General features: G+C 44.6%; 1 protein-coding gene across 1 annotated transcript in view; it reads right to left on the bottom strand.

Annotated features, from left to right (window-relative positions):
• The window catches only part of LOC149372447 (corticotropin-releasing hormone receptor 1-like), a 164943-nt gene that overhangs the window by 23278 nt on the left and 126785 nt on the right, over positions 1–14880 (bottom strand). Inside the window, exon 6 of the mRNA XM_089586356.1 lies at positions 4200–4356. Within this exon, the coding sequence (XP_089442482.1) occupies positions 4200–4356 (157 nt within the window). The remainder of the gene's footprint in view (positions 1–4199; positions 4357–14880) is intronic.

The following is a 14880-nucleotide window of genomic DNA, read 5'->3' as shown; positions in this document are numbered from 1 at the left end:
CTGTGTTCGCCGTCGCGAAGGGTGTTCGGCACGAGTGCTGCCTTTTGCCGAGAGAGAACTCATGCAGAGCGGATCGCGTGCTATACCGGCCTCTGTGGGGCGGGGCGGTCGATGGCTCGAGTGGCAGTGCCTCTCGATTGGGCGCCGCCAGGAGTTTTGCATAATTGCTAGGGAACCCAACTCCCGGCGAAGCGAAACGCGCGTCGCTCTAATGGCGCCACTGACCCCGGCGTTGCTCGGCGCCACTGATGCCTAACGCTAACTTCGCGCGTGCTTCGGCGTGGAGGTGCGTATATCAGGGGAAGGACATTTTGAAAACTCGTGAGGCATTTTGCGCGTAGCAGTGGAAACGGGCTCGATGACAACTCGCCTCCGTACGGTGAGGCGAAAGTAGTTCGGAAGTTTTAGCAGTGAAAGAGCGATTAGCGTTACAAGTGATCAATCGTGCAAAGAACTAATCCCACCGCGTTAAACAGTTTCAGGCTGCACGAGAGACGATGTCGAAATTCACCTGCCGCGGAGATACAAAAAGGATCACACAAAAGAAAGATAGACGGGTATTCTCTACGCACGAAAATTTTACGTATGCAGATTGTGCTCTTTTTTTTTGTTAGTGAAAGCTAATTTCAGACTTATGCCTCGAATAGGACGACGTCTGAGTACCAAAACTAAAAGGCAAGCAGAGGAAAAGGAAGACGAAAAACGCACATGCATGCACTGACATTCAAGTACGCTCCTTGAACAAATTTTCCGTGATTGCAAAGCGTAACCAAGCAACGGCATTTTGTTTTTTAGTCCTCTAGCGGAGCGCTTACGGTCCCCGTTAATCGCTAAATCAGTGTGAGTTAAGAAGAACCCTCGTCGTCACTTTTATCGATCTTTTCGTCTTCTCAGGTTGCTTTAAGGGTTCCATTATTGAGCTGCGAAGCCACATCCGTTGCTTGGTTACTTTCGGGAAAGGCGGTACACAGCGGCAGTTCAGAGGCACACATGCCCAAACCTGAGCTTTCTGTAACGGGCCAAAAACGAGGTGAAACGACATTTTTTTGCTGGAAGCAAACTAGTCAGGACCTAAAGAAATCGTTGCGACAAACGATGTCAGTCGCACTCCTATTGCAACACTCCGGTGTTGCACCCTTTCTCTTTTCCTTTACCATTTTTCTCAGTGTGGAGCAGCAAGCCGGAGGCCTCTTACTCTGGTACAGTTTTACAGTTCGCATTACAGTTTTTCGCTTTCTCTTCTGATTTCGCAAACAGCAACAAAATTTTAACCTTGTTGTAGAAGTCATTTTACAAACTTTGATAGGAAACCGAACCGCCTAATACAGCATTGTAAACTGCAGCGCATGTTACTGCAAAACAGCATAAACGATCATACTCCGAGTGTGTATAATGTCGTAGTACTCTTGGATGACGCAACTCAAGGAAGCCACAATCCGAACATGAAAGACGCATTAAACTCGCGCTGTCAGGTGCGCCCCCTGCAATTCTCTGCAGACTTCTTCAGTTATAAAAATATCATGCATTTAGTGGAGATGTGTATCCCAGATGACCAGCTCTTCTTTAAAAACGCGTCTGTCGCGCATGGCCAGTAATGCAGTCGCTTTAAAGAAGATGATTTACGCTCCTCTCCAATAACGGATATGTTCGCCACTCGATGAAAATACCGCACGGATGGGATGGAGGAGCGGCTCTCAGGGATCTAATTAAAAGCGGCTTTGGGAGCGCGATGCCGAATCGATGCCTCTGACAAAGCGCGTCTTGTAGCTAAAGCTGCTGCTCGAGGACGGGATAGTGAACTGCTAAAGGGATTCCTGAAAGCAGTGGGTCGAACGACGAGTGTTGCGATTGACGGGATCAAATTCAAGCTGCGAAAATTACAGTAGTAATTGGTGTATGCAGTAGTCAAAATTTCATTCCATGGTGCAGTGATAAAGGCGAAAGGAGAGGAGAGTTACGCAAAGACGAGACTGAGAGGTGAATGGTTTCTGAGGAATGCGCTTGCATGCTGGGTTCTATATAGAGCGGGCCCTTTTTCGGGATATAGAGCCGGCCCCAGCCCATTTGACACCATACCCAGGTTATCTCCCTGTGCAGCCTCAATTCTCTTGAGAAGATTTTTCATGTTCGGAGAGAGAAGATGCTTCAATCGGGATTGGGCTCAGTCAGGATCGGAAGTACCCGTGCGACGGCAGCACCTAGTGCTACACACATTAGATAAACAAAAAATTAAAAAAATCGGCAGAGACAGTCAAGACTGCTTACGGGTGGTAAAAGAAAGGGTTACCGTCTCTGGGTTAACTAACACCCCCCCCCAAAAAAAAAAAATCACACACACACACACACACACACACACACACACACACACACACACACACACACACACACACACACACACACACACACACACACACACACACACACACACACACACACACACACACACACACACACACACACACACACACACACACACACACACACACACACACACACACACACACACACACACACACACACACACACACACACACACACACACACACACACACACACACACACACACACACACACACACACACACACACACACACACACACACACACACACACACACACACACACACACACACACACACACACACACACACACACACACGCACGCACGCACACACGCACGCACGCACGCAGAAAGAAAGGGTTACCGTCTCTGGGTGAACTAACACCCCCCCCCCCAAAAAAAAATCACACACACACACACACACACGCACACACACACACACACACACACACACACACACACACACACGCACGCACGCCCGCACGTGCGCACACACACACGCACACACACACACACACGCACACACGCATATGACGTCACCTGGAAGGCTGTACGATGAACGGTTGCATCACGATGTTGATACCAAAATTGGTTTTTGAGGAAAAAAAAATCAATTTTCGTATCAAAATTATGATGCAACCGTTCGTCGAACAACGTTCGCGCGGTTTAGGTGTCCAGCGAGATGTCAGACAGGGACTGCGCAATTTCCTTTCCTCAAAAACCAATTTATTTATTTTAGGAAGGAAAATGACGCAGTAACTGCCTCACGTCTTGGATATCTCAACCTTGCCTCAAGGAAAAGGGTGAAAGGTCTGAGAAGGCATACAACTGAAGGTACGCATATCAACGGTTTGAATCACTGACGCAAGTTAGCCCCCAGTTTGACTAGCAAACGTAATCTATATGCAACGAGAAATCGTATTACACCACCAAGAAGCCTGTATGCGGCAAGCGATTGCGTGACTATTTTGAAACGAATGTGTTTGGTAAAACTGGCGCCTCATGGAGGTCTGCCAGTGGCGAGCATATATAGAAGAACGATATGTATAGGACTGTCTGAAGTAGCCGTGCACGGCTGGCTGTGTGCGTCATGCGGCCGCTTGATGACGTCACCATATGCTTCTTGCCATCGCTGAGATATTCTGAACCATCTGCGAGTGCACACACTAACGAACACACACCGCCCGCTTTTCTCCCAATGGGACTAGTGATGCTTTCGCAGTAAAAATTCTGGGGGCATCTTGACGACCTGAAGTGCACGAGGCGAACGCCTTTCCACATGCATCTGATGACTAACCAGGCATGATTGGTTAATGACTAACTAGTCATGCCTGGTTAATGACTAACTAGCCATGACTAACCAGTTATGACTAGTCAAGATTAGCCAGTCATGTATAACCAGTCATGACTAACCAGTTTAATGACTAGTAAGTTATTACTAATTAGTCTAGTCATCATTGGTTAATGACTAATTTGTCATGACAGATTAATGAGTAGCCATTCATGACTAACTAGTCATGACTGGTTAATGAATAGTTGGTCATGACTAATTAGTCTGGTCATGATCGTTTAAAGACTATATAGTCATGACTAACCAGTTAGACTAGTCATGACTGGAAATGACTAGTTAGTCGTGACCAGTTAGTTGATGACTAACTAGTCATGATTGGGTAATGACTAACTAGTCATGACTAATTAGCTGATGACTGGTTAATGACTAGTTAGTCATGACTTGTTACTAGTAACGACTAGCTACGACTTTCACTTCAGATATAACGGACGGACGGACAGTCATGGCCGCGAGTATGAGCTGTTAAAGGCTTTCGCTTAAAAAGAGATGCAAGTGGAGCGGCACTCACCCCAGCCAATCGCGTGGTAGAGCTTGAAGGGCGCATCCTGGCGGAATATGCAGATCGTTATACGGGAGTGGAGAAGGAGGCCCTCGACGAACATCCAGTTGATGGAGGCCATGGCCGCATACATCTTCAGGGAGAGGATGCTCTTGCACAGGGGCGGCTGCGGAGAGCAAAAGGTTTAGCTAGGAGGACACGTCGAATGTGAGTGTTCCTTTCTCTTATATAAGTACGCAAACGCGGAGATTGAAATTGCAGCCTCGAAAGTACACTACAGATTGCAAATTGAGAAAACAATTCACGTTTGTTCAGGGAATAACCCCGAAACACGAATAAGAGAACTAGGCTTTGAAAACGCACAGATATTGAATCCTACAAGCTAGTTATCCGGATAAACATTCGGAAAGCTGCCTAAGCTTACTCTGTTGCAGACCCAGAACTATTGTCTGAAACGCGAGTTATGTGACATTGCCGCCAGAGATGTTTACAAGGAAAGGGAACGGAAAAAGCTTGACAAATGTTTGTCTCGTATATTGCGTTATAACCTGGGTATGATTTGAAAACTCATAGGGCAGTAATCTAAGTGCTTAGAATGCGCCCAGAACTTACGGTTTTCCGAGTGGAAGTGGCATGCAATTATTTCTGCATCGTTGTGTTCCATGCGTGTAAACAATTTCATCATCTTTTCCATGCATGTTTGCACTCACTGCTCGTCGAACAGGTGTGCGGTGAACCCTATTTCCGGATTTGAACGCGTATGCCTTGCGATCGTAGTGTGTCTTTTATTTATTTTGCGAGTGTGCACTTTGGTATTTGACTGTGTTTAGCAAGGACTCGCCTGTGTACGTCTGGTTTCAACTGAAACCGATGGCAATAGCAAGCAGTGAGTGATTGAACTTCTTGCTCATGCTGTAAACTCGACTGCGACGCTAAACCCGTACTATGCGATCCCAGACAGTCCCTAACACGATTTAAATGTTTTACATGGTTGGGTACTAGCAGGCTTCAATACAATGCCTGCGCTTCGCTTATATTTCTTTGAGCATGACTGCGTGGTTACACCAGGGATGTTTCCGGAAAGGTTACGAGGCAGGAAAAGTATAGTTCTCTCTCGTGTTTTCTTTTTTTTCCACTGAGATTTGTAATACAGTCTTTTCGCCCTCTAAGTATATATCGATATAGTACTCTAGAAAGAGAGGCATACAGCGCGAGAGAGAGAGAAGCAGTTTATTAAACCGTGTCGTGTTTTCAGAAAGAATTCACACGGCAATCAAATACGTGGAATCAGCTTTTCCAGGCCGATGTTAGAGCAATCGCGTGCACCCTATTCCCTTTTCAGATGAACTTGTATATTTCTTTATATTTGTTGTACCCTCACGGCAAAGGCGCTGTAGAGGGATGTGGTTACAAGCATAACAAGAAAATATGGCATTACGAAGGAAAATAACAAATATAACAACAGTTTTACTTTATACGACTGTATCTAGTAGACGCAACAATAAACACAGCATGAATAGAATTACGAAATTTGCAAGAGTTGTTTCGCACTATGTGAGTATTAAGGTTTCGCGAAAGAACAAATCACCATGAATACTTAGAAGTTCTGAAGGAAGGCGGGTGCGTTCAATGTACGCGCAAGAAAGACGTAACAGATTGCGCGTGGAATGCATCAGCTCTAATTTTACGAGCTTGGTCAACGCGCTTAAAGAAATAGTACGGCAAAAGGATAAGTTCGCCAGGTGGTAAATGGTGGTGCAAATTTTATGGCAAAAATGGGTGGGCAAAAAATTGGTGGAAAAAATTTAGTTTGCACGTGTGATATGATTACAATGCTGTTAAAATAAAAAAATTATAAAATTTTGCATTTGTTGAACTGCTTCGATTATTAAATCGAAATAATAACTTCATTCTAAATACGACAACGCTATTTCTTCTTCTGTTTGATATGCTCATATGCTTATGGTTAGAAGAAACACTCTTTTCTGTCATGCATTCTATTGCATTCTGTGCACAACTTTCTGTGCAAATGAGTGTACAATATTTCTGCTAATTGTATTTATTTACCCAAAGCCGATCAATGACTTGTAGCTGTTGTGCAAAAATATGCTGAAATTTTGCGTATGCCGCATGCAGGCGTCATTACCGCTCCTGCTGCTGTACCCACGCGAGTTCAAGACCCAGTCAGAAGGCTGAGCGCCTGCTTTTGTCGTGGGCAATACCTGTATGTTGCCCCAAGCAGCATAATAAAAATAAAAAATAATGAACGCTGCTTTACAGACGGACCTCACCACCACTAAGACCTTTTGGCAGTGTAAGCAATCACTGTCACTCGACTAAGCAGCACAGTAACTATTAGTTTTTATACTAGTGGATCAAAGTAGCCTACCCCAACCTACAATCATCGACAACACCAGTATAAAAGCTATTAGGTTCATCGACTAATCTCGCATCGATCTTCCACTCTCATGTACACGCCTACTCCTGGGGCACTCAGCATCCCGTATTTGCCACGTAGTTCTTGCTAGAATGCGGTACAGCTCGGTAGTGCTATCGGACGGATTATTTTTAGCCGCGGGAAAGGTCAAGATAAAGAATCGATTAGGTGACTTCTTAGCGCGAAATCGCTTCCAAGGAATGGCAACAGCGCTGTTCACGCCTTGATTGCGAGTAAAGATATTGTTAGTGGATGTGGGACATACATAAATAGTGAATGATACGACTTCCTCTCGAGACGATAGGGTTAATTAAATGCCTTCTTTCCCTATTCTCCCCTTAAGACAGATCCAGTGAAAACAATTTTATTGACGCTGGCGACAGGCCAATATTTTTGACAGAATACATTCAAAAACGCTACGCATGCAGCCGGCACATAAGAAACCGAACACTTTGTCAGGCTAAACGATTCATATAACCACTTTGTGTTGGCTCCGTGACGCATTTAAATGAGCTGGAGTAAGCCTTCAATTTTTTTTTTTACCAGTGAGTGGTAATAAAATAGTGCCTGCAGTCTATTGGATTAAGCTTGCGCATGTCCGCGAACAGAATGTGCGCCTAAAAGGAATTTGCAGTTTCGTGATTTCGTTGAGCACGCGTTTCGCAATAGGCTATGTAAAGTTCCGCGCTTCCTTTTCTGCTTGTGGTTCCCATCGCGGAAAACTTATGGAATAAGGCTATAACGCTCTAACGAAGCGCATAACTTTAGGGCGTGCAAAGTGCGAAGATTTTTATTACCAACCTTTTTTTTTTAACGCTAAGCAGCGGACAGAAAAAGATGACATTAAGCTATTTGTGAGTGTTATGATGGCGTAAATTTACGTGCATACAGTAATTACAGTCAAGCAACCGTGAAGGCATAAATTTATCTACTCAAAAGTGGAAAACTTAGTCGAATAAAATTATCGTCATATTTCTTTGCTTTCCCTCTTACGTGCTCTAAAGAGGGGTTTCGCTCGTACTCTAAAGCGGACTCAAATGTTTTTCTTGGTGCAAAAAGAAAAAAAGCAAAAAATGAAACCATCTGCCGCAAGTTCGTGCCACGCCAGGCGTTGAAGAAGTAGGTTTAGCAAAGTATTGCCCCCAGCGAACATTCCGTTGGCGCGAGTTCAAGTGAGAAATCATTTTGAATAAAGCAACCTGAAGGAGTGTAATGCTCTTCGTTCCGTCGCATGCAGAACAAAAAAAAAATGAATCACTGCTACTGCATTCATTCGTTCTACCAGAAAAAAGAAAATGGTTAACAGAAAATTTAAAGCCCTTAAAAAAAATATAGCGGGTACGATAAAGAAGAGAGGGCATACGCATGAACGATGGCACCTGGCTGTAGCGCTGTTAGGAGATTAAGTTCGTTTATCTAGTATCGTTGATATTTAAGCCCACGAACGGCCGATTTTCCACAGAGGCGAAATGCAAAAATGCTGTGAAGTGTGATTATGCGGCACGGTAAAGAATTTTGTGTGGTTGAAATTATTCTAGAGCCGCGCACAAGAATCTGTGGCGGTCCCAGCGATTGGTTTAGGAGGGAGGGGGGGACGGATTTTTATATGCAAAAAAGAAAAAAATAGAAACAATAATTTGTTATTTACATTTTCTTTGTACAACAACTTTTGTGCATTTTTTCGTTGAAAAATAAATGGCGAAAGATATAGATGTTATACCATAACTCTTGCCTTGAATGTTAATGGTTACGTGAGCAATATTCATTTCGATACACGGGGAAAACAGGTAGTCGGATGAGATATCCCGCCACATTGGGTCCAGCAAAGTAAAAGCACCTGTCCGGGCATTTCACGAGCGCTGTTGGCGGCCTTCTCGACTCAGTTCGGGAAAGGGGCGTTGTTCCGCCCTTGGTCCCCTCCGACAAGGTGACTGGTCAGCGCGCTTTGTGAAGCCAACAGAAGGGATGATCCCCACGCTGGCGTCGCTATGTCCCATGGTGGGACAGGTGGTAGTGGTTTATTTTAAAGAAAAAATACAAAAAGTGAAGGACAAAAATGTTGCCGGCCGCGGCAATTGCTATCTAGTATCTTAAGAACGCGAGCTGCAGCCGGGGCAGGTGAAAGGAAAAGGGAGGATAACGAGGCGAAGTATAGAGGAGAGCGATAGCAAGAAAGAACAGAGGAGAGCTTTGTACACTATGTATAAAATACAAAAAGTAATCAAGTTCGTGCCGCTCGCGCACAAATTTGCAGGCTCTGTCCGAACATTTTACCAACACAGTTCCCACTTCGAGTTATTGATCCATGCTCTCTCGCCCTGCCATAAGCTTGCCGTTCCGGTTAGCTCAATTTGTAGAGCGACTGCTCCGGTGAAGCGATGGTCCCGAGTTCGAAACCCGGACCAGGACGAATTTTTCTTTAACTACGAAGCTTCTGAGAATGCTGTATAGCTTTCCTCTGTAGCCGGTTGCGCTCGGGTGTATGTCAGTGAGTAATTACTTCTTTATGACAACAGTCTGCCTCGATCACAGCTGAGCTGTAACATTTTCGTGTAAAAATAAACTATGTTTTCCACAAACATTAACAACCAACAATTATGTAAGAGAAGAATAAACTACCGGTTGCGTAGCATGAATCCGCAGCATAATCGTTTACGCAGGAAACCCCGCTTATCATTCCTATTGGCTTGAATTCGCCCCTAAAATAGGGAACGTACAGGAAGTGCGCTAGGGCAAATAGCGCTGTTCAAGGGCTACTATTATGAGACTTCTTGAATCTGATTTTGAAAAAAAGAGTTTGGAAGCAGTTTCACGGAGAAACAGCTGCCCAACACTCAATGATCGCTCAGGGGCTTCAATCGACCAAAATTTGCTCGATTCGAAGGAAATTCTTTCCTTGCCCTGGGGTGCGCTATCCGGGATTCGCAATGGCGAAGAAACGAGTCTGCTGAACGCAAGAGGTGCCTGCCAGGCGGTCGCTCAGCCGCTTTGTGTATCGAAAACATTTCCCCGGAGTGGTGTTTATACAGGCATGAGCCGAAAACAGAAAGCGCGCGCCAAACAAATCTTTCTCTGTCGGGGCACAAGGAGGAGAGACAGCAACACCAGATGACGCCAGCTGCCAATGAATGGCCTGGAAGCTGACGGCACCGACTGCGCCTCGAGACGGAAGCTTTTCCTGGTGCCTTGTGTGCTCTGCCGACGCTATACGCAAGTCAATACATACGCTGCTACAGATGCGTCGAGCGTACAAAATAAAAACGGAGACGAGGAAAGCGACTCTGTGGTGCTGCTGATTATAGGCACAGTCATACAATCCAGTCTTCAAGTCCAAGCTGGTGTGTATACGAACCGAATAAATATCTTTACAGTACACTACTATATTGCTCATTTACATGCAGCCTGTAGGAGCGTGGATACGAAAGACATAAACGCGGAATGAGCGTCAATAAGAGACAGACTAACTTTGCGCAGAATAAAATACAGAACTCCTGAAAAGAAAGTGGTGTGATTTTAGGGACAAAATTTTCGCGGTATTGTTGATGGCAGCCTAGGGCATCAAGCATTTTTTCCTACACCTAATTTTTTCCTAATTATTCTCTAGAACCACTACATATGCATAAAAGATTCAAGTGTTGCTTTCTAGGTAGTAAAGCGAGACACCAAGCTGCTCAATTTTCGCAAAGGACTATATTACAATGATGATTGTATGAGAGAGGTATCCTTAGTTCGTAGCACCTCTGGGATGGCAGTGTGCCGATCGACCACCTAGAGGACGACATGCTTTAGTTTGGTCTTTGTGCCATGGTCTAATGGAAATACGGTTAGCATTCCGACACAATTAATCTAACTATGACCTCGGTTCTGGCAGCCTTAATGCCACAGAAAACATAGGCGGGTTCTGCCAACTCTGGCTCCCTCCCCAATCGATCCCGTTCTACATGACACTTGCCGTATAGCCAAACATGTCTACGTTGGCCACTAAGGTTGAGGGTGGCGCTGGTGAACACTCTGAAGGTTAGGTTACTTGCAACGTAAATACCCCCGAAAGTAAAAGTTTTAACAGGCACCGTCGTATCCCAGCTGGTAGAGCACTCCACGCGGCATGCGGAGGTCGTGGGTTCGAATCCCAACTGTTGCTTGTGTTTGTTTTTCTCCTAATTTATATTCAATAATCTTTCAAATAAAAAAATGGTTACGCTGCTTCTCTCATATTGACCAATACAGCAAGAAATTTCAAAACATTCCTCTATACTTTCCATGCTCTCAGTGACTGTTGGCTTTCTTCATATGTGTATCGTCACGAGCCGATCAGTACTCTATCCTTGTCTACTAATGGCCGTACATATGTCAGCAATGAATCTACTACGCCAGACATGAAGCGGGAATATACAAATTTCACCGAATTGAGCGCAGTAATGCCTTCTAGAGTATGAGCTGCTTTCAATACTGCGGGCAGAGAGGGCCGGAAAAGTTCCTAGGGGCTAGGTTAAAGAAAACAGAGGTGGTCGAGAAACACTGCACTTTTCTTAAAGTTTCGGCCGTCTGTTTTCTTTCAAGCGCGTGCGCGCGCGCACGCACGCACGCACGCACGCACGCACGCACGCACGCACGCACGCACGCACGCACGCACGCACGCACGCACACACACACACACACACACACACACACACACACACACACACACACACACACACACACACACACACACACACACACACACGCACGCACGCACGCACGCACGCACGTACACACACACACACACGGTAAGTTATGTTCCTTTGCTAGAAACTGACCACGTATATGCAGTACTGAACATATTAGCAGCAGCCAATAAACTTTTAGAGTTGTTTTGATGTTCACTTACTCCCACGTTCAACAGGCCGTCTTTCGTTAGTCAAGAAGAGTACAGACTTATTTGCCTGCGGATAGAAACATCCCCGGTATATCGCTAATTTCTCTCTTGCTGAAGTTAAAATGTTATCGTACTGAACGACAGTGAAGGGTTCGAAAAAAAAAATGTCGCGAGAAGCTGCTGCATCAGCCTGATGTTATTAGAACATATTACTCAAAAGCTGCGACGCTTGAACTGCAGCTCTTCGTACATACTTCGCCTCTTTCAGTTTAAGTGAAAGAAAATTGTTGATGAGCGAAAACTTTTGTTACTATGTCGCCGCCTAATTAGAGGAGGTGTTTCGGTCAGCAGGCTCCGTTGGTTAACAAGTGCAACATGCAACTAGTTTTCAGTCAGGCTGTTAACTTAGCCACGAGTTCAGCTTCGATTTAAGAAATTAGTTTTTTCCCGTCCTGCAGCTCGTTCTGATGTACTTTAAGTACCTCGAGGGTTTCTTAAGCGCCAAGGCTCGCATGTTACTTGTCGAAACTTCGAAGCGGTATGTTATGACAGCGCGAACATCCAATCTTGGGATTAGATTTGTAATTAAGGCCTCTCAGATACTAACCGAGTACGGGCGCTGCTGTTTAATGCTTCAACTTTTGTGTGCTCGGCTATATTCTTGCCTGCCAAGCAGTCCGTGAAGCATTAAGCTGCACCAGTGAGGAAGGGAACACAAGAAGTAGCCCACGAACCAGAAAAAAGGAGTTGTGTTTATAATAATGGTATAGTGACCATATGGCTGAAACAGAGACGATGAACAAGCGATATCCGTGTTGGTATTATTATCATTTACACAATCTGAGTGTGAAAGTGATACATAATCTTCCTAAACTCAAATAGATGCAAGGTCTCCAGCTGCGTTGTTTATATTTCATATTATTACGCACTAAATAAACTTCGCTAGGCTGCGGAGCAATGCGTTAAGGAGGTATTAGGTGCCTGTTGGCCGACCTTGATAACACAGGAAAGCAGTGATTAAATTTTGGAATGATGCCGCTTTACTTATGAGCGCTTCGGAAGAAGTCATGTACTGCACATATTGCCTTTTTTTTTTTTGCGCCCATGTATTGCAGATATAAAACTCCAAACAAAAATTATAAACGGGTTACAGAAGCCCTAGAAATGGTGCGGTACAAACGTTATATCTGAGTGCTTCTTAAGAAATCGCATGGCGCACAACTTTTACCTTTCTTTTCCATGTGTGTATTGAAGACAATAGCACCCTTAAAAATTATAAAAGTGGATTACGGAGGTGGTAAAGGGACTTTTGTGCGCACGAGCGCCCGACAGTACGTGGCAAAGCTGTGATGCGCGCACGTAGTGAGAAAAGAGTGCATTAAAACTTGCTGTGAATCTGCGTTTCTCAACACGATTCTTCACGTCCATACATTTCTCCCAAGAGATTCCAACTTCACCCAAACTTCGAGGCGTTAGCTTGAGAAGGTAGCTTCTCCTCGTTACTTTTTACGTTCCTCCACACTAGCCGGGGTTTTCGACACCGCTGACTTACGGCGTGTGCGAGCATGGCGGAGAGCGCAGACTCGCAGGGCAGTAGCGAGACCGCGGGCAGCAGCCGCGAAAATATGGCCTGTCGGCGAGCTGCTGCCAGGTCGGACGGAAACTAAAAATACAAAAAAGGGAACGGAGGAATCTCAAATGACTGGGCAGCAGGCAACCGCGGCCAAAAAAAAAAAAAGAATAACGAAGAAATAACCGAGAAAGGAAGTGTGCGGTGTTTTGTGAATAAACCGAGGAGAAGTATAAGCACACGATGAGACCGAGAAGCTTCATTTAAAACATTTCAACATCCCGGCCTGCTCATCCTTCGTCGCACTGGTAAGGCAAACATATGAGCTTCTCTTTTTGTTTGTTTTCTTTGTCCGAGGAAGCGACTGCAGCTGTTTCTTCGCAAAGTTTCGTAATCGTACTGCGCGAGGTACTGGCACTTCTTTCCATGTTACGAGCCGTCAACAAACAAGCGAAGAGGAGAGGACCAGTGCAACCACTTCGAATAAGAGCCCCTCTCCCTTCTTTCTTTCTCCCTCTGGCCTTTCGAAAACATTGGAACTAGGCAGACCTCCAAAAGAGACATGTGTGAGCGTATTCTGATCGCTGCTAGACGCAAAATGTATGGAAGGATGAAGTACGCAGATGTTACCTGGCAGTCCACAAGTAGTTAGTGCGTCAGGAGTGCTCTCGAGCAATTTTTTTCTGCTTAAACATTTTTCACTTCTTTCTTGGTTCCTTTTTTTGCATTTCCCGTTCAGCACTCGGAACGTACTTCACTAAGCCTCATTTACTCTGTGATGAAGCGGAACGGTATGGTCAGAGAAGAGGCTTGTCGCTTATGCAAACAAATACAAACCGTGTACATTCAAGAGGAGGTGGTAGAATAGCATATAGTGACGGGCGCTGGTTAAGCATCAGAAAACTTTTATTTTACTAACGATCACGGTTTTTCTCTTGTTTTGTTATTTGAAATTGTTTGCCAGCCAGTACATTAGCTTCGTGCCTATATAATAGGCTTGGTGGAGGTGTTGAAGGGCGGCAAATAATTTACATTGCTCATATAGCTGAACTAAAACGTGCCTCACGTGCACACAAACGCGATATCTGGGAAGACTCAACAAATATAGTGGGTTTATATTTTGAGTGCGTATTTCCGAGCCGTACAAGTAAGTCATTAAACTGAAGTTGAAATTGAATTAAGGTGAATAAAGAAAAAACAACGAAGTAATGCACAGCTGGACATCCAAAGGAAAAGCTGCAAAATTTATGGCAACAATTCGCGTGCTAGATGTCCTCGTTAGAAGCGCCAAGTATTCAAAAGCTCGAAGAAATTGGTCGTGATGGGCACTCATATTTGCTTTCATTCTCGGTCAGTACACGTTGGAGATGACAGAACAAGTAAGTGTGTAGTGAAATCGAGTAAAAGATATCGTAAGCCAGTTATGAAAGTGGTAAAGGGCACAATGCCACATGAGCGCAAGTTTTCATCTAGAAATTAATATTGTTCTTTCCCGCAGCTTTCGTGAGCAGTCATGAAAGACTTTATTCTTTAATGTATTTTAGTCTTGCTCTAATATAATACTCTGTCTGTATATTATTTCTCGGCAACTGCTCAAGGTGCTATTATATCTTTTTCTTTCAAAATTACTGGAAATGTTAATGCCGAAAGAAAAATAACAAGGTTAAATCCTTGTTCCTCGCCAGATAATTAGACGGTAACAAATCTGCACACAGGACAACATCCACTTGCTTCGCTGTTCACTGTTTATTTACAGTTATTCTGCTTCTCGGAACGTTCACTGACGTTCTGTTGTACCAGCTAGCCAAAATTTTAGTATGATTGTCTC

The sequence above is a fragment of the Amblyomma mixtum genome, chromosome 1, assembly GCF_055824585.1.
Source record: "Amblyomma mixtum isolate Tamu chromosome 1, ASM5582458v1, whole genome shotgun sequence".
NCBI classification, from domain to species: domain Eukaryota; kingdom Metazoa; phylum Arthropoda; class Arachnida; order Ixodida; family Ixodidae; genus Amblyomma; species Amblyomma mixtum.
Note: the sequence above shows the minus strand (reverse complement) of the source record. Positions and strands in the feature narration are given on the sequence as shown.